General features: G+C 40.6%; 3 protein-coding genes and 1 non-coding gene across 5 annotated transcripts in view; 1 reads left to right on the top strand and 3 right to left on the bottom strand.

The window, feature by feature from the left end:
* Window positions 1–1,660: 1,660 nt before the first annotated feature.
* On the top strand, window positions 1,661–5,864 carry tti2 (TELO2 interacting protein 2). Its single transcript, XM_058390332.1, has 7 exons — window positions 1,661–2,389; window positions 2,547–2,733; window positions 2,843–2,935; window positions 4,310–4,494; window positions 4,603–4,746; window positions 4,909–5,065; window positions 5,666–5,864. The coding sequence occupies exons 1-7, from the start codon at window positions 1,773–1,775 to the stop codon at window positions 5,753–5,755; spliced, it is 1,473 nt and encodes a 490-aa protein (XP_058246315.1). The 5' UTR covers window positions 1,661–1,772; the 3' UTR covers window positions 5,756–5,864.
* Window positions 5,865–6,302: 438 nt separating this feature from the next.
* Window positions 6,303–10,234, bottom strand: mak16 (MAK16 homolog (S. cerevisiae)). The gene is made up of 10 exons (XM_058390333.1): window positions 10,029–10,234; window positions 9,768–9,817; window positions 8,738–8,847; window positions 8,547–8,611; window positions 8,148–8,299; window positions 7,875–7,929; window positions 7,307–7,381; window positions 6,915–7,031; window positions 6,758–6,823; window positions 6,303–6,673 (listed from the first exon to the last, which is right to left on the bottom strand). Exons 1-10 carry the CDS (start codon window positions 10,041–10,043, stop codon window positions 6,443–6,445), a joined length of 936 nt encoding a protein of 311 aa, XP_058246316.1. The 5' UTR covers window positions 10,044–10,234; the 3' UTR covers window positions 6,303–6,442.
* Window positions 10,235–12,170: 1,936 nt separating this feature from the next.
* LOC131353633 (small nucleolar RNA U13) lies at window positions 12,171–12,267 on the bottom strand. The gene has a single exon (XR_009204654.1). It is a non-coding gene; the product is annotated as a small nucleolar RNA U13 (small nucleolar RNA).
* Window positions 12,268–14,503: 2,236 nt separating this feature from the next.
* rnf122 (ring finger protein 122) overlaps window positions 14,504–18,835 on the bottom strand; it is a 13,887-nt gene continuing 9,555 nt past the window's right edge. The window contains exons 3-6 of one of the 2 annotated variants that reach the window (XM_058390685.1): window positions 18,612–18,657; window positions 17,911–17,952; window positions 17,561–17,640; window positions 14,504–16,910 (exon numbers count right to left, since the gene is read on the bottom strand). In XM_058390685.1, coding sequence (XP_058246668.1) covers window positions 16,796–16,910; window positions 17,561–17,640; window positions 17,911–17,952; window positions 18,612–18,657 — 283 coding nt within the window. In that variant the 3' untranslated portion in view covers window positions 14,504–16,795. Of the gene's footprint in view, window positions 16,911–17,560; window positions 17,644–17,910; window positions 17,953–18,611; window positions 18,658–18,835 lie in introns of both variants that reach the window. The other variant, XM_058390684.1, reaches the window with a different exon arrangement.

Here is an 18,835-nt window from a genome sequence, read left to right as displayed (position 1 = left end):
TAGAACAGTTTACATCCAAATAGCAAACAACACACCATACCTGAAGACATACCTGTATCAGGGCTATTTATAGATTTGCCAGCTAACGTTTGATGCATTAAGGTATCAACTGAATACACTATATTGCCAAAAGTTTTGGGACACCCTCCAAATCATTGAGTTCTGGTGTTGTTTTTCAGGGGTTGGGCTCGGCCCCTTAGTTCCAGTGAAAGGAACTCTTAATGTTTCAACATAGCAAGACATTTTGGACAGTTTGGGGATGACCCCTTCCTGTTCCAACATGACTGCACACCAGTGACCAAAGCAAGGTCCATAAAGACATGGATGAGTGAGTTTGGTGTGGAGGAACTTGACAGAGTCCTGACCTCAACCCCATAGAACACCTTTGGGATGAATTAGAGTGGAGACTGCGATCCAGACCTTCTGGTCCAACATCAGTGTCTGACCTCACAAATGCACTTCTAGAGGAATGGTCAAGAATTCCCATAAACACACTCCTAAACCTTGTGGAAAGCCTGACCAGAAGAGTTGAAGCTGTTCTAGCTGCAAAGGGCGGGACAACTCCATATTACATTCATGTGCATGTAAAGGCAGACGTCCCAAAACTTTTGGCAATATAGTGTATGTTTTTTACCTCTACATGTTGGTTCCATGATCGTTCTGCCACATTTATGTCTCACTGATATTTTCAAATCTGTACTAAAACAGAGGTGAAATGTCCTATACAACCTCCTGTGTGCATGTTTTAGATAAAACCCTAACCAAACCTATATCGTAACTAGAAAACAGTATTTCTGCCTGTTCAAGTCACATGTTCAACTAAAGGTTTTCCTGAAGATCCTGGAAAGAAGAAAATGATGGGGTTTTTTTTATTCTTTTTGTCAGTTTTCAATGATATTGTGATATTACCCTGTTACACACATCTTAGATTTAAGGATACTACTACTACTACTACTACTACTAATTATTATTTCTATTATTATTATTTCTGTTCAAAAGCGTTCCAGATCTATAATAATAATAATTATTATTATTATTATTATTATTATTATTATTATTATTTTTGATTTGGAACGCTTTTGAACAGAAATGATAACAAACAGAGAATATTCTCCTTATGTCTAATTTAAGGAAATAAATAAATAAATAAATAAATAAATCACAGCATTAAACCATTTACCATCAATATAAAATAATTTTGCACATAAACAAGTGGAAGAGTTTAAAAACGTTTTATTTCATGAATACATTTGTCTTTTTTTTTTTTTTTTACATTTTTCGACTACAACTTAAAAAACATAAAGAAATTAACAGCGGAGGCTAAAATACAGGATAATGTACTAAAAACAAACAAGCAAATAAATAAATAAAGTGAGTTAATTAGTAAATAAATGAGCAGGCACATTCAGGATGAATTAATGAACAAATAAATAAGCAACATGTTATATATACACACACACACACACACACAACATTTGTCTGTTAAAATCATTTAATTTATAAAATGGCGGTCGTTCTGGATCATCAACCCGTCACTGTCCAAAAAGATCCCACCTCCTGCGCTAGAATTGGTCCATATAAGAGCCCGCTAGTCAAATCAACCAATCAGATGAGGGTTTGTGAGACGTATTATCGAATCAGCAGGCTGGATATGTAGAGAAAGCCGCCGGGCAGGTGACGCCACTATCCTGCGACTACTACCACGAGTAGTGTAAACAAAGGCTAGTTTAAAGATGTCTTAGCTGAAACAATGATATAAATACGCTACAGAAATGTCTCTGGAGCGCCTTCTGCGTGACTTGACTATTGAGTCTGAAATCAAGGACGTCTTTTCTGTTCTTTCTGAAATCCGGGAACGCTTCGAGGAGAGAGATTCGGACAGGTCGAGCATCCTGAGTCGCACAGCCGAGGTGTTCAGGGTCAGCGCTGTGTCCTGGCTCTTCCCCGAGTCCAGCTCGCGATTACGGAGCACTTACGCAGAGCTGGTGATCTCCTGGACTAAACACCCCGCTTTGCCTTTGTGTGACACAGACAGCGGGACTCTACCGGACACCAGCTATGAACAGATCCCAGGAAAAGCTCTGGCTGTCGGTGAAACTCTCCTGGCGCTGACCGCTCGACTTGGAGAGGCGCTGACATATGGACATTCAGGGGTGAAGGCTCTGTTTCACACACTCAGCCCTGTCCTGTGTGTCTTCTCCGTAACACACCTGCAGAAGCAGCCGTGGACTGATGAAACCTCCAGGAAATGTGCTCTGGAGCTGCTGAACCGCATGATCACAGCCGGGGGAAGTGTCTCAGTGCAGGATCTGCTGTGTGGGAGTGATGGAGGATCAAACACAGGGATCCTGGGAGCCATCCTGGACATACTGCAGCCTGACATGACAAAGTGAGCTCGAGATGCTGTAGATTTGTGCCTAAGTGCTGCTGCTGTAATGATGATGACAATGTCCCAGGAGATGTTTACAAATTTCAAACAACGATTCAATCGTAGAAGAGTGATGATTTATTTATTGAATGTCGAATAATCATTTCTGTGTCTTTAGGGAAAACTGGAAGCGTAACGAAGCAGTGAAACACGTCTTCTCTTGGCTCTTGGTCCAGGTCGGACGTCCCTGCTTAGCCGACTACTTGGACAAGGTCTTTCCTCCATCTCTGCTCATATCAGATGACTACCGCACGGAGAACAAAGTCCTGGGAGTGCACTGCCTTCATCACATCGTCCTTCATGTGGTCAGATACGATAGAAGTGGTTCTATTTGAGTACATTATGATTGCCACTGTAGATATTGAGGATACTATATTATATGATAATAGTGTATTGGATGATCTTTGTGTGCAGCCTGCTGCTGATCTGAGGCAGTTTAACCGAGCTCAGGTGCTCTACGACGCCCTGTACAATCACCTGTACACGTCTGAAGCGCCGCTCATACAGGTACTGAACACGCAACCCATGCCTTTACCCTGAAGCTTCAAGTTTGTAAGAGCAATTTAAGTGTCTGTATTCAATTAAATTCTTCTGCTATATTTGTACAAACCTACCCAGATATTTACGTTTACATTTCTGGCATTTAGCAGACACCCTTTTCCAGAGCGACTTACATCTAATCTCGTTTTATACAACTGAGCTATTGAGGGTTAAGGGCCTTGCTCATGGGCCCAGCAGTGGCAGCTTGATGGACCTGGGATTTGAACTCACAACCTTCAAATCAGTAGCCCAACATCTTCACCACTAAAGCTGCCACATCCCTTTCAGATGATCATTTTATATACATACACACAGATCAGCCATAACATTATGACCTCTGACAGGTGACGTGAATAAGACTGATGATCTCCTCATCATGGCACCTGTTAGTGGGTGGGATATATTAGGCAGCAAGTCAACATTTTGTCCTCAAAGTTGATGTTGGAAGCAGGAAAAATGGACAAGCGTAAGGATTTGAGCGAGTTTGACGAAGGGCTGAATTGTAATGGCAGATAGACGACTGGATCAGAGAATCTCCAAAACTGCAGCTCTTGTGGGGTGTTCCCGGTCTGCAGTGGTCAGTATCTATCAAAAGTGCTCCAAGGAAGGAACAGTGGTGAACCGGTGACAGGGTCATGGGCGGCTGAGGCTCATTGATGCACGTGGGGAGAGAAGGCTGGCCTGTGTGATCCGATCCAACAGACGAGCTACTGTTGCTCAAATTGATGAAGACGTTAATGCTAGTTCTGATAGAAAGGGGTCAGATTACACAGTGCAGGACAGTTTGTTGCCTATGGGGCAGCATAGTTGCAGACCGGTCAGTGTGCCTACATGGTCATAATGTTATGCCTGGTTGGAGTATTTGCTGATTTTATGTATTCTTGCTGTCTGTTAGTCGAAGGAAAAGACAAAATGGATACAAGAAGACACATTTACACATCAGACAAGGGTTTCCTTAGGTCTTAATATCGATTTGAGTGATATAAGCATCTCTAAGCGTCCTATAGTGTGATTAGTATCTGTCCAAAATATCTTCAGACTGATGAATGTGATATGAGTGCTTTATTAGTCTTAAATTTCACCTCATTACTTGTTAGTGACAACACATGCAATGAAATATAATATTGTATGCAGTATAAGTGGAATATAACTCAAAATCTAGCTGAAATTTAGTTTTTTCCACAAATATGTCAGTGTCAGTATCTGCTGATTTTATGTGTCCACTCATGAGGTCCTAGTACTGGACCCTGTGGAAATGTTTAATACTTTTACTGTACAATCAAACACAATGGTGTAAATAGGTGTCCCTTCTGTGTGTGTGTGTGTGTGTTTTTGTTGCAGGTGGTTTTACCATGTCTTATAGATTTACTCTCAGTCCTCGAGAAGCCTCTCAGCACCACAGGATTACCCCGAACTCCGAACCGCCACGACGGCGTCCTCCGCCTCATTTTAACCCACATGGAAATGGAGCACAAGCTCGCACTGCGCCGGATCTACGCCAGCAATCTGCTGCTGTTCGTGGAAAAGTGCGTTCACGTAACGTTAACCTGGACGCAGTGTTGTTTATCATTCTCTTCGCTCACGTGTGCTTGAAGACGTACAGGGTTTGTGTTAATCCGGAGTTAATCTTATAGGATGGGGATAGGCATCACTCGGCACCTGAAGAGGCTGGAGAGGGTGATTGTGGGATATCTGGAGGTCTCAGATGGACCGGAAGAGAAAGCCAGGCTCAGCATACTGGAGGTGCTGGAGAGTACCATACAGGTTGCCTGGCCAAGGTACTTACATGCATTATAAGTTCCTTTTTTAGTGTCAAAATCATAAAGAACCAGACACACAAAATTTAAACTTAATTGTGTTTACATTTAGAAATGTATGTGATACCGGCATGATTTTTGCACATCTGGAATGTTCTTCTTCTTGTGTGTGTGTGTGTTTAGGATGGAGTGCAGGTTGTCTATCCTGACCAGAAGCTTGCTCAGGTTCCTGGTGGACGTCTCCACAGAGCCTCTGTCTCCTGAGCTCACAGAGGAGCTGCTGAAGCGAGCATCACGCTGCCTCCTCCTGCTGGACCGCTGCTCACAGGGCAGACTTGGGGTATGTACTGAGAGGCGTGAGAGCTGTGCGGTTCCACCTCCTGCTCGAGGGAGGAGTAAAAGTGCAGTGATTTCTGAGACAGGGTTCAGTCTGTAAGGGCCAAAATGTGATGGCTGGATCAGAGCATCTCCAAAACTGCAGCTCTTGTGGGGTGTTCCCGGTCTGCAGTGGTCAGCATCTATCAAAAGTATCCTGTAAGTATCCTTTAAGTGGACCATGGAGGCTCAACTTACAGGACTTAAAGGATCTGCTGCTAACATCTTGGTTCCAGATACCGCAGCACACCTTCAGGGATCTAGTGGAGTCCATGCCTCGACGGGGTCAGGGCTGTTTTGGCAGCAATAGGGGGACCGACACAATATTAGGGCAGGTGGTCATAATGTTATGCCTGATCATTGTATACCTGTATACTGGATGTTGTGTAACGTCAGGAACTGCCATTAAGCAGGTGTGATCCTAATACACTGATAGTAGCCTTTCCGAAGCTGATGGAAGGGTTTCTCACACACACACAGCTATAAAACCATGGTATAAAATCTGGTGGTTTTCACTAAGCTCCTAACACAGAAATGGTGTGTGTGTGTGTGTGTGTCTCTGCAGGTGGAGCTGAAGGAGGTGGACAACAGCTGCGTGAGTGAGCGAGTGTTAAAGTGCATCCGGGATGTTACACATACGGAGTGTGTGAGCTGAACTGTGTTTGTGTGAGAGACGCACTTTAAAAACTGCTAAGCTTTAAAACATTTTTTTTTAAATATATAAAATCAAATCAAGTGCAGAAATAAATAATAATAAACAATTACATTCAAGTCTTGGTCATATTTCCACTTCCAAATATATATTTCTTTTCCAAATCCAATTCAAATCTCTAGGATTTTGTACAGGATCTGATGTTTTATCTCTAATATCTGATCCAATAATATAATTATTTATTTACAGGATAATGATACAGTACTGTGTGTCGGCTCAATGCTGTCTCTATAAAAAATCTGTGAAAATCATTAAAGAGACTAAATAGAACATTCAGATTCTGTTCCTTTATCTTCATTCATAAGTGTGGAGGTTTAAATCTGTTCAGAAATACAACTAATATTCTAATATCTATCTCTCTATTTATATAAAATTCTCCATCTCTCTCTCTCTCCATCTATCTATCCATCCATCCATCCATCCATCTCTAAATATAAATTCTATAATAAACAAAGACAGACTGCAGATTTTGATTAACAATGTTTATGGGAAAAATTGTACACAAAGAATAAGTTTTTAAATCGTCTCCACACACGGAAACACAAAGTCACTCTGCTTTGCTTAGAAGTGTTGAGCGATTGCCCACAGTTTGGAAGTGTGTTTGTGTGAGTGTGAGTGTGTATAGAGTCTCTATGAGGCCTTGCTCTTGGCCGCCGGTTCCGTCTCTTGCTCGTACTCGATCTCCACGTACGCTCGTTTCTTCCTCGCTGGTCCCTTCAGCGGAGTCTTTCCTTTCGACTTGACTCTGGACTCTTCCTCTTCCTCCGCCTCCATTTCCTCTTCCGATTCCTCCTCCTCCTCGCTTGAACCGTCTTCTTCCTCTTCGTCTTCATCATCGCTGGCCTTTAAGTTGTTCATATCCTGTAGGGTTGAAGGTGCGACTGGTTTAGTGTCCGGTGACGAGGAAATTCAGATTAAACATAATGTAAAAAAAAAAAAACTTGCCTCAAAATCACTGATGTCGCTTTCTTCAAACTCTTCATCTGCCACAAATTCTCTCTTCCCTGCCTCCTACACACACACACACAGGAATCAGTGAAAACGTATAAATCAAAATATATGTGAGAATACCATCTCACTTTACAACCTCTCTTTCACTCACCTCCTCCTCCTCATCCTCTTCATCCTCCTCCTCCTCCTCTTCCGTCTCACTCTCTGCGTCCTGTTTCTCCAGAGCTTTATCGAAGGCGTGGATGGGGAAGTTGTAGATGTCTCCGTACTGTAATCGAACATCATTGATTATCTAGTCAATCTATATAAGATCAGGCATAACATTATGACCACCTGACCTAATTTGACTTACTCTTGTCCATTTTTCCTGCTTCTAACACATTGCTTCTAGAACATTTTGTCTTTGAGGACAAAGCTGCCTAATATATCCCACCCACTAACAGGTGCCATGATGAGATCATCAGTCTTATTCACTTCACCTCTCAGTGGTCATAATGCCTGATCAGTGTATGAAGAGCTGCTGTGGTGTGATGGGATTCTCACCGTTCCCTGTTTTAACCTCTCCAGAAGCTCTTTCTCGATGGCGTTCTCCACCTGAGCAGCGACCAGGGCTTTTTCCTTTAAAGAAAAGATTTCAAAAAATAAATAAAAGGACAATCAAATCCATTAAACTTTTCCTCTTTATACCATATATCATGAGACTGAACTGAACTTCATACAAGTTCTTCCACTACGCTTCCTCCAAGCATGTTTTGGGGTGAAATTTTGCTTGGCTGCACTCAGAGGATTGCTTCATTCCGACAGCCAGGAATTCAGACACGATTTTATTAGGAGTTACTACACAATTCTATTTAATTCAGTGAAATGACAGAAATATATTAATTCAGGATGTAAAATTATTGGTAATGAGCAAGTCAGTGACGAGGAACACCTCCCTGAGAGTCTGAGGAAGAAACCTCATCTGGGAGACACTGGATAGTGTAATTATTGTTATTAGTATAAAATACCATTTTATTAAGTCTGCGGCTCTCAAATTGTCGGTGCAGAATAAGAAATACAATAGGAAATCTTTTAGCTACGTGATTTGAAATTCAGTTTCCTGTTGACGCACCTCTCTCCTTCTTTCCCTCCTCTCGACTTTCCGGCTCAGTGGAACGAGTTTCCTCCTGCGAACAAACGAAACCACAGAGTTAGTAAAACATAAAGAGAAGAATAGAAATCGCTGATTCACACGCAAGCCATGATGATTCTGTTTAAAATATCAGAGAGAAAAGGAAGTCTGCTCGGGAGAGAGACGGGAGGGAGAATGGGAGGGAGACCGGAGACAGACGGAAGAGAGATGGGAGACGGGAGACAGACCGGAGAGGCGGCGGCGTGAACTCACTGTCTCTTCAGCGTGAGCTTGCGGATGCGGATGAGGTACTGTGTGATTTTGGTGAAACGCTGTTTGCACTTGTGCCGGATATAACGTGGCCAGTAGATGAGGTTCTCGTCGATCTCCTGCAGGGCTCTCTCATAGTTCTGATTCAGCTTCACCTGGACGGGAAAACAATCAGCACAGTGTGAACGTAAAGCATGCGTGTGTGTGTTGGTGCTTTACAATCCGAGTTCATCCAAAAGACGGACAATTTGATCAAAAGAGTAGATTTCTATCATGTTAGGAAAGGCTTTGAATCCAAAAACAGTGCCTTATTTTATTTTCCAGGTTAGATTAAAACCAGGATCTCAAACAATTTCATTATGTCACAACAGAAATATATTATTATTATTACACATGGCCCACCTTCTCCCACATGCGTGCCGGAAACGCCGCTCTTTCGATCACCTTTATGTAGAGGAAACACCGACCTGAGAAACACACAGCGGTCAGACTTATACCACAACGTGTGTGTGTGTATGTTAGCAAACAGAAAATCCAACACACTCCATCTTACAGTGACAAACATATGCGTGTGGTGTGTTAATATTAATCACCCTTTTCCTCTCTGACTGTGGCGTATTGACTGTTGGACAGAGGACAGGACTGCCGGTTGCAGAGACCCGTGCTGTTGTACTCATTCCGGCAGAAATTCTTCGTTTTCGTTCTTCGGAGGACAGACAGACAGACGGATGTTAACCTTCAAATCGTGCGTCTTGCAAGTTATCAGTCAGATTTAAAGCTGGTTACACCACAGCGCTGTTGTTTTCTTGTCTCTGATTCTCACACTGATCCATTTTTATACATAGAAACGTTTAGATTTGAGATATATTCTTTTTCTTGGCTGCTGTACAGGTCATTTTTTCCCACTGTAACTCTACTTTTATTCTACTTTCTATCACACAGATCACGAGACTCACTGGTTGCTATAGTAACAGCTGGTACAGAAGGGCTTGTACAATGGAGTCACCTCATATAGAGATCTAAATTGTTAAGATCTACTTGTTATTATGACGAGATGATTACTTAACATATACATTAGGTTGATTGGTGATTCTAAATTGCTCATAGGAGTGAGTGTGTGTGGTTGTCTGTCTATATGTGTGGCCCTGTGATGGACTGGTGACCTGTCCAGGGTGTACCCCTGCCTTTCGCCCAATGTGTGCTGGGATAGGCTCCAGCAGATCCCCTTGACCCTAATTAGGAATAAAGCGGCTATAGAGGATGGATGGATGAATGGATGGGGAAAAAAAAATTTTTTTCCCCATACTATAACACAACATAAGAGAAATTTCTTTGTGGATCTCTGAATGTAACTAGAAACGGTTGAAAGTGTTCATCATTCTATGCTAAATAAAAAACAGTTGTGATTGTTGATCAATTGCTGTGGTGTCACTGAAAGACAAGACTGCTAGTGTTAGGGGAAAAAATCAGAAAAAAATAGAGAAACAGGAAAGTTGGACTGGAAAAATAAAATCTCTGCTTGATCACAGCACATGCTGAAGTGTTTTAGTCCACAGTATTTACATTTAGATGTATAAATGTTAGATGATATATTTATTAAAAGCTCTGAGTGCTGCAACTTACTTTACTTTGTAAGAACAAAACTGTTTATTTCCGATCAGGTCCCATATTACCTGTAAAGAGAGGGATATGATGAGGTCTGTTATTCTATGATACTAAACATAACGAGCTATGAATAAACACGTGGGTAAACACGTAAACACACACACACACACACACTGTCTTAAATACCGTAGTATAAATTAAATCATATTCAAAATATAAAGCTAGTTAGCTTGTCCCAGCTAACCCGTTCACTACAAACACAGCTTTTGCTCTACTTACATCGTCGTGTTGCATCGTGGATGTTTCGGTTTAGTCCGGGATACACCGTAAGAGATAATTTAATTCCTCACCAGCTGTAATTTTATTTAAATATATTTCAAACTTCACGTATACACAGAAATTTTTGAAGTGTACAAAAATGCCGCATGCAAGTTTTAGGAAGCCGCCATGTTGTCCCACACGTGTTATATTACGTCTCGCGATATTACGGGACATCCACGGGATTTGAGATCGGTGGGGGGGGGTTGAGAGAGAGAGAGAGAGATAAAGAGAGGGGGGGAGAGGGGGGGAGAAAGAGAGAGAGAGAGAGAGAGAGAGAGAGAGAGAGAGAGAAAGAAAGAAAGAAAGAAAGAAAGAAAGAAAGAAAATAAAAATTGTAAATAAAAAAGAAAATGAAGTCACCTGTAAATAAAAGAATAGAAAGAAAAGAAGTCAACCTTTAAAAAAGGAGAAATAAACTTAGAAAAAGAGCAAGTCAACTGAAAAAAAGAAGAAAACTGATCTCTTATAATTCGTAATAAACAGAGAAGGGAAAGGAGAAGAGGAAAATAAGAAGAAAGAAAAAAGAAATCAGCTTTTAATAAAACGAAAAGTGTCATCTGTAAATAAAAAATGGCTTTAAATACAGAGTCAACTTTCTATATAGTTTATTATAAACTGTTTCAACATTAAACTGACCCTTCACTGACCGTGATAGGCCTTTATTTTGTCAGGGTGAAAACATCCGAATATCACACCTCACCTAAACCCTCTATGCCCAGGAACCCTCCAGATCTGATCCTTTATCTAAGATAAACTATTCATAACAGGCTTTGACTATGCACATGTGCTTTCTGGCTGGACACTGAAACTGTCTGAGTCCTGACCACTAATTAGAGGGCTGTTCCATAACTGCAGGATTCGTGGTACCAACAAATAGCCTGCACCTTTATAATCAATGCAAAATTTGACTGGGAGCCAATGTAGTGTGGATATTAATAAATAATTCATGAAGTTATTACAGCTGTATATTAATAGTGTGTATTTTTTTCTGTGGTGGTTTCTATTGTCAAGTGGTTAAGGCTCTGCGTCGTTGACCGGAAGATCTGGGTTCAAGCCCCAGCACCACCAAGCTGCCACTGTTGGGCCCTTGAGCAAGGCCCCCAGACCCACCATGTTCCATCAGTGCTGACCCTGTGCTCTGACACCAACCCCCAAGGATGGGATATGAGAAGAATGAAGAATTTCACTCTGCAGCAATTTATACGTGACAAATAAACTTCTAGTTAAATTTTGCTACAGTATTAAATAATAATCAAGGATTATTTTTATCATCAGTTAGGATGGAGAGATGTGCTGATCTAGCAGCACTAAGAGATTTCTACAGCTCAGAAGGATCTCCTTCCACACTGCGTGCTTACTTATACAGTAACTAGTATTAGCTCTTCACCTTTGTTCAGAATGCACATGCTGAACTGTGGATGGGCTAAACTTCAGAAAACCACACTGGGCTTCATTTGTGCCAGATAAGTACAAGAATCGGAGGCTACAGGTGAGGTGTTAACCAGCTAGCTCACAAAACTTTGCTAGCTAGATAAGTATTAGCTCTAGTTAACTAAACTAATTAACTAGCTGATGTAGAATGTAAACTTTGCTAGACAAATAAGTAAAGAATTACATTTGGCAGATGCCCTTATCCAGAGTGACTTACAAGATACACAACTGAGGGCCTTACTCAGGGGCCCAGCAGTGGCAGCTTGGTGGACTTAGGATCCAAACTCACAACTTTCTGATCAGTAGTCCGATACCTTAACCACTACGCTACCACATCTCGAGTGTAAGCTTTAGCAGTTGGTTAACCAGCTGATTTAGAATGAAAACATTGCTAGCTAGAAAAGTAGTCGTTGCAGCAGTTTGCTAATTAACTGATTTAGAATGTAAAATGTGTTAGCTAAGTAAGTATTAGTAGCTGATTCAGAACGCTAACTCCGCTAGATAGACAAATATTAACTCTAGTAATTGATCAACTAACTGTTTTTAAGATGTTTATCTGAACACTTCGGTTCAAGAACAACGAAACAAACTGGAAACATAAACTATTTCAAAACTAAACTATCACTTCTCAATTATTTCCATTAACTTAACTATGCATTAAAAGTCAAAATTCAGACGGTTCTTTGCGCACATCGTAACAAGTATGGCTGCGCATTTCACAATAACTGTGAACAAACCAATCATCATTATTCTGAACCAGAAGGATCAACAAGCACGCGCAGGAAAGACAAGCCCCATCTCACACAACAGTGTTTTAAATGAGGGTAGATTTAACTTTCTATTATATAGATCATCCTTCAACTCGTTTCTTTCATAATTCGAACCTAAATCCCATGTTATATCTACATCGATTAAAGCACTGGATACTAAATCCACAGTCATTTCTTTCTGGATAAAGTTTTTAACCGTATTTAAGAGTGAAGCATTGTGGGAAAGCAGCATCGGGGCCGTGCCTAGCACACGGGGTGCGCTCCAATCCAGTTCCTCCTATGGGTGTGTCCTAATCCGACAGTAGTCTTCTGTATGTTACACAACTTAGTGCGAGAAAACGCGAAAAAGTTAATGCTGTTTGTTTTCATCGTGTTGTTTTAATCGTATTAGTGTGTGGTGCACAATCGTGTTAGTGTATTAGTGTGTGGTTTATAATCGTGTTAGGGTGTGGTTTATAATCGTGTTCAGGCTAGTTCACACTACAAGACTTTAACCGTCGGTAGATCTCCTTGCAGTTCAGACTACATGACTTCACTGTATGTCTTTTTGTCCTTGTGGTGTTCACACTACGCGACGCTTCGTAAATGATCCACAAGAGGGGGTCGCACACCACACGATCTGACAACGACTCTCAACTCTGTTGACTTGCTCTCTCATTGGCTGGAGGTCGTAGCTACAATTGACACCACGTGATGTCGAGTCGGCCGACCGTCCCAGATATTTAACATGCCAGATATCTGGATTTTGTCTGCGAGGTGTCAGAGAGGCTCACTGGAGTAGATCACACATAAAGATTGCCGAGCGCTGATCACCCGCTGATTTTCCCACGATCACAGACCGATCTGTCGGCGAGTTCGTTAATTTGCAAATCGGGCTTAAAATCCTGTAGTTTTTAGCTTTAAGCCTAGTTCACACTACAGGATTTTAAGTCCGATTTAAGCACGATTTGCAAATTAACGAGCTCGCCGACAGATCGTGTGGTGTGCGACAGCAAAGAGATCTGCCGACGGTTTTGTAGTCTTGTAGTGTGACCAGGCCTTTAGTGTGTGGTGCATAACGAGGAAGGTTCAGACACCCGGGGTGACCTCCATTCAGTCCTGCTTTTGTTAGGCATTTAAGGTGGAATTCGATTATTTAAGGTGGAATTGTCTGGTAAATTTGAATGAAATAAAGTTAGAAATAAAACATGGAGTTTAACTCTCTCTCTCTCTTTCTCTCTCTCATTCTGTCTGTCTGTCTGTCTGTCTGTCTGTCTCTCTCTTTCTCTATATCTTCCTGTCTGTCTATCTGTCTCTCTTCCAATCTCTCTCTCTTTGTCTCTTTCTCATTCTGTATCTTCCTCTCTCTCTCTCTTTCTCTCTCTCATTCTGTATCTTCCTTTGTCTGTCTGTCTGTCTCTCTCTTTCTCTATATCTTCCTGTCTGTCTATCTGTCTCTCTTCCAATCTCTCTCTCTTTGTCCCTTTCTCATTCTGTATCTTCCTCTCTCTCTCTCTTTCTCTCTCTCATTCTGTATCTTCCTTTGTCTGTCTGTCTGTCTCTCTCTTTCTCTATATCTTCCTGTCTGTCTATCTGTCTCTCTTCCAATCTCTCTCTCTTTGTCTCTTTCTCATTCTGTATCTTCCTCTCTCTCTCTCTTTCTCTCTCTCATTCTGTATCTTCCTTTGTCTGTCTGTCTGTCTCTCTCTTTCTCTATATCTTCCTGTCTGTCTATCTGTCTCTCTTCCAATCTCTCTCTCTTTGTCTCTTTCTCATTCTGTATCTTCCTCTCTCTCTCTCTTTCTCTCTCTCATTCTGTATCTTCCTTTGTCTGTCTGTCTGTCTCTCTCTTTCTCTATATCTTCCTGTCTGTCTATCTGTCTCTCTTCCAATCTCTCTCTCTGTCTCTTTCTCATTCTGTATCTTCCTCTCTCTCTCTCTTTCTCTCTCTCATTCTGTATCTTCCTTTGTCTGTCTGTCTGTCTCTCTCTTTCTCTATATCTTCCTGTCTGTCTATCTGTCTCTCTTCCAATCTCTCTCTCTTTGTCTCTTTCTCATTCTGTATCTTCCTCTCTCTCTCTCTTTCTCTCTCTGTCTGTTTCTCAAGATGGCATATGGTATGTGTCTTCCTCTATCTGTCTCTCTTTCTCTCTCTCTGTCTCTCTATATCTTCATGTCTGTCTGTCTGTCTGTCTCTCTCTCTCTCTCTCACACACACACACACACACACTAAAGACAAGTGGACACATGAAGCATTGCAGTTCTGATTTATTCTCAAACACCGACATAAACAATAAAATGTTTCAACATGAATATCAACTATGTTACAAAACCCAAGGACACGAAGAGAGAAAAAAGTTCCTACACACATGAGCGGTGTATTCCAACCCATCTCACACGACATTTCAACACACTTCAGTGCCGAATTCAGAGAATTCCACAGGAACGAAAGCTGGGCGATAAACCTCCCATTTTTTATTTATTTATTTTTATTTATTTTTACATATACTTTACAAATATTTCACTATTAATTATAAAAAAGAAGCAGAACACTGATTTTTTTTGTTTTGCTACATTCAGATCAGGGTGTGTTCATCTTTCTTTCTTTCCTTCTTTTTTTTCTTTCTTTCTTTATTACAAAGGACCACTTTTCTGACATTCACAATCACAAAAAAAAAAAACAACAACAAAAAAACCACAAAGAATTGTAAATCGGTCAGTTCAGGAGTCCATGACATCTCTCAACACTGCAAAAAAAGATCTTAAATATGGGCAAATCTATCAAATATTTCTTAATAATATTGTTTTGAATTCTTTTGCACATTGGCAGCTAATTTTTTTCTGGAAAACAAAAACTTGAAAATTAAAAACTAAATCTAATAATAGCTGGAAAACCACTTGAAATTGGTTTAATAATCATATATTAAATTATTGTGATCTTATAATCCTGAAATATTTGATAAACATGACTATATGCAAGATCTTTACTTTGCTAAGATTTCACTGGCTAGCAATTTAGCAATGGTTATTATACCTGTATAAAGCTTTTTATTTGTAATCTACCAACACATCTGAGTGAAATGTTGATATTCCTGACAGTCTCATTTCTGCTGGCTTTTTGTCTTTGGATTATCCGTAAAAAAAAAAAAAGGACCTGTTACGTTCTAGCTAACCGAATCTGCTAGCTAGCCTCAGCCACTAGCTGGTTTATGCTTTCCAAGTTGCCTAGCAACAACATATCCTACATGAAGGGTTCTGGGTCAAAATGGAGGTTGTGTATTTACTGTGTTTTCAAGATACGTCCACATACACAGCACACTCTTTAAATATCCATTACTTTGCTGGTGAAATGTTTAAGACAGCCTCCAGTTCAGGAGTTGTTGTGTTTTCTCAACATGAATTGGTTAGCAATCAATGCTAAATGTAACTACAGTGTAATTTTAGGCTTACAGAAGCATTTTTTTAGTCATTTACCAGCACTTCTGAGGTAAACATCGATATTTCCGATGGATTTGTCCTGTTTCTGCTAGAAAATAATCAATGTGTGTTTATTAGCTAGGTTTTTTGTATTCCATGAAACATTTTGATCTAGTTTCTTCTTAACCTCATTAGTAAAGCAGTACAACACATAAAAGTGGTTGTTTGTTTAAAATTAAAAAAGTAAGTAGTTTTTGGACCATTCTTCCACCTTTGGGAAGAAGGTCAATGAAAATAAAGATTTTACGGTATACGAAAACATGCGAAAAATGGCTGCTAAGCATGATTTAGCTAAAGAATTAGGCTAGAATTTGAGTTAACTTATGCTTAGAGGCCATTTTGCTCATACGGTGTGTTCGTATTCCCTAAAAGATTTATATTATTGTATCTAGAATCGAGTGCTGTTATAAGAAAAGCTGGCTTTAAAGAAGCAGTAAGTGATTTATAGAGCTGTCTTCTGTCTTGCATTGAATTACAGTTGAAAAACCTTTGCAACAAGCTATCATCATCATCATCATCATCATCATCTTCTTCTTCTTCTCAGCCTTATATAACTCATGAATAGCACTGTAGGACAAAAGAGAGAGATGTGTCTAGGGGCGGAGCTAATTTCTGGTCCAGAATATTGTCAACAGAAGCCTGAAAACAGAAAAAACCCTAGCTAATTCCTAGCAAAATCATAAGTTTGTTACAAGTTTAGAAAGATTAGAAAGAAAATAATCATGAATCCGTGCTGGTGTTTCTGAGAGACAGTTTGTGAGAATGTAGCTGGAGTTAGTGATAACGCACACACACACACACACACACACACACACAGCATCGTGTACAACCGTCCCAATCTCCTCAGTGGCAGTGTTCAGTTAAGTGGCAGTGTACAGAACATCACTGGAATGTGTGTGGATCATCTCAGCTCCTTCTTCTTCAGCAGATGTTTCTCCTACGGTTACTCCCAGTTCCAGTTTGAGACGAGGCCCGCGTCAGACGGAAAGCCTCTCAGCGTCTCTCTGAGTCAGATTTCGATCGATATCATAAAGCATCTCTTCATTCCCAAACCGTTTCTGGTCTCCTCTAGACCAGCTCGTCCAGCAGCGTGCCAATACTGTGGTGCTGCTCCGATCCTCCACCCAGGGCCTTGTTACACATGGGGCACACACACCGCACCTCCAGCCACTTCACCACACACCTGTAACAAAACATGTACTTCAAAACTACCAGCACCTTTAACACAAACGTAATAAACTAGCTATGCTCAAATCAGCAGCTTTCTTTTTCTGTCTCTTTAAAACAAAAGTATTGGCACCCCGAAGACTTTTCATAAGCTTCAAATTTATTACCTTCTCTATTACCCTCTCTATTTGGGGATGTGAATGCTTTTATAGAGCATGTGGAACTTTGTCTGAATTTTTGATCAGGGTTTTAATACAGACTAAAATGTGTCAAATCTTGCAAAAAGATCAGTTGTGTCCAAGCCCTAACCTCCTGGAAGAGGCAATCCTTTTAGAACTGCTGCTCATGCTTGGAGTTCCACACTTGGAGCAAAGCACTATCTGCCCTCTTCCACATACACAAGCTCACAGGTGCCTTATGTTTGGCTCCTGCTGCTGTAGGGAGGGACAGTGTATGCCCCTCCCACCCAGACAGCTCTCATTAGAATATTCGGCCACACCTACATGCCAAATCAAAATTTGATCAAAATTTGGTCAAATTTGAGATATTTCACAAGGAAAAAAAGTGTCGAGAAGTTTAAGTGGATGAAGGATTTGTGAAATAATGAAAGCTAGGCCTTTTGTGTCCAGTGATAAAGGCCGCGCATCGCTCGGACGTCTTCCTCACCTCCTGTGGAAGGCATGTTGGCACGGCAGCACTCCCAGTTCATCCTTCACCCTGAAGTCCTCCAGACACACGGCACACGTCTGCTGTGGAGGTGCGACACGAGACACATTACTCCAGATAAAGAACTGTGCACAAGAACAGGAAAGCACACACACACACACACACACACACAAGCCAGAGCCATACAAACATCCCGAGACATGGGGACTTACAGAAATAGATATAGAGAGACACATGGAGTGAAAAGAGAAGAACAGAAAGATCGTGGACTGAAAGTAATGTACATATAGACATGCAGTGAAAAGACAAAAATATGCTAGCGAATAATAATGCTAGCTCTGTGGCTTTACCCCATGAAGGTTCAGCTTCTTCGTGTCTCCTTTCAAGATGACCTGCAATTAGGACCAAGGACCAAAAAAACTGCAATTTAGTGATTCTATATATTATTATTGTTTTATTTAAAAGAAAAAAAAATTTAATAAATTAAAAAATATTTAAATAAAAATAAAATTGTCATTATTTATTTAGAAATATTTCACCAAGTAAAAAAAAATATTTCACCAAGAAAAAGAAAATTATATATATATATATATATATATATATATATATATATATATATATATATATATACACACACACACACACATATGATATATTCAAGCAAACAAATGATTTGAAATCCAATAAAAAATAGAGATTTCTTGCTAGTCTTGGCCAATTCCCATCCACCATCCAGTTCTCCCCATCCCGTGACAGCTACCACGTTAACACGTGCTTCCTCTGAGACACGTGAAGCAACACTGATATCCACTTCTGGAATCTTTTCGACCTGCTGCTCATGCTGCATCACGTGGCAGTGTAACATGCAGTGTTTAAGACTGACACATGATTGGCTGCTGCTGTGATCAACTGGCGAGAAGTAATAAGCCCCACCCACCCGGCAAATTTTTGCTCTCTCACTTTTGGACACAGACATTTTTGTTTTATTCAACCCCAATATTGAACAATGCCTCATTTAAACAAAGCAAAAAGCAAGCCTTATCTCTCTTACCTCTTTATATCCAAACCTCTCACTTTGTGCCTGGTGTCTCAGCTTACTAAAGAAGACCAAAAAAAAAAAAGAGAGAGAGAGAGAGGTATTAATTAATAAAAGGAAGGAGGGCTAAGGTGTTGTGAGTCCAGCTTGTTTTTCTGATGATACAATAGAGGAAAAAAAGAAACGCTGAGATCAGGCAGTATTGTGCTGTTATATAACACACACGTGTGTTCGCTCCT

This window comes from Hemibagrus wyckioides, linkage group LG05 (genome assembly GCF_019097595.1).
Source record: "Hemibagrus wyckioides isolate EC202008001 linkage group LG05, SWU_Hwy_1.0, whole genome shotgun sequence".
Taxonomy (NCBI): domain Eukaryota; kingdom Metazoa; phylum Chordata; class Actinopteri; order Siluriformes; family Bagridae; genus Hemibagrus; species Hemibagrus wyckioides.
Note: the sequence above shows the minus strand (reverse complement) of the source record. Positions and strands in the feature narration are given on the sequence as shown.

Excerpts from the sequence above, each read along its gene's own strand:
- tti2 (XM_058390332.1), top strand. The coding sequence starts at position 1,773 with ATGTCTCTGGAGCGCCTTCTGCGTGACTTGACTATTGAGTCTGAAATC. Across the intron at positions 2,734-2,842 it reads ATCACATCGTCCTTCATGTG|CCTGCTGCTGATCTGAGGCA; the intron begins GTCAGATACGAT and ends CTTTGTGTGCAG. Across the intron at positions 4,747-4,908 it reads ATACAGGTTGCCTGGCCAAG|GATGGAGTGCAGGTTGTCTA; the intron begins GTACTTACATGC and ends GTGTGTGTTTAG.
- mak16 (XM_058390333.1), bottom strand. Across the intron at positions 7,382-7,874 it reads GGAGGGAAAGAAGGAGAGAG|GAAAAAGCCCTGGTCGCTGC; the intron begins GTGCGTCAACAG and ends TTTTCTTTAAAG. Across the intron at positions 6,824-6,914 it reads AAGAGGATGAGGAGGAGGAG|GAGGCAGGGAAGAGAGAATT; the intron begins GTGAGTGAAAGA and ends GTGTGTGTGTAG.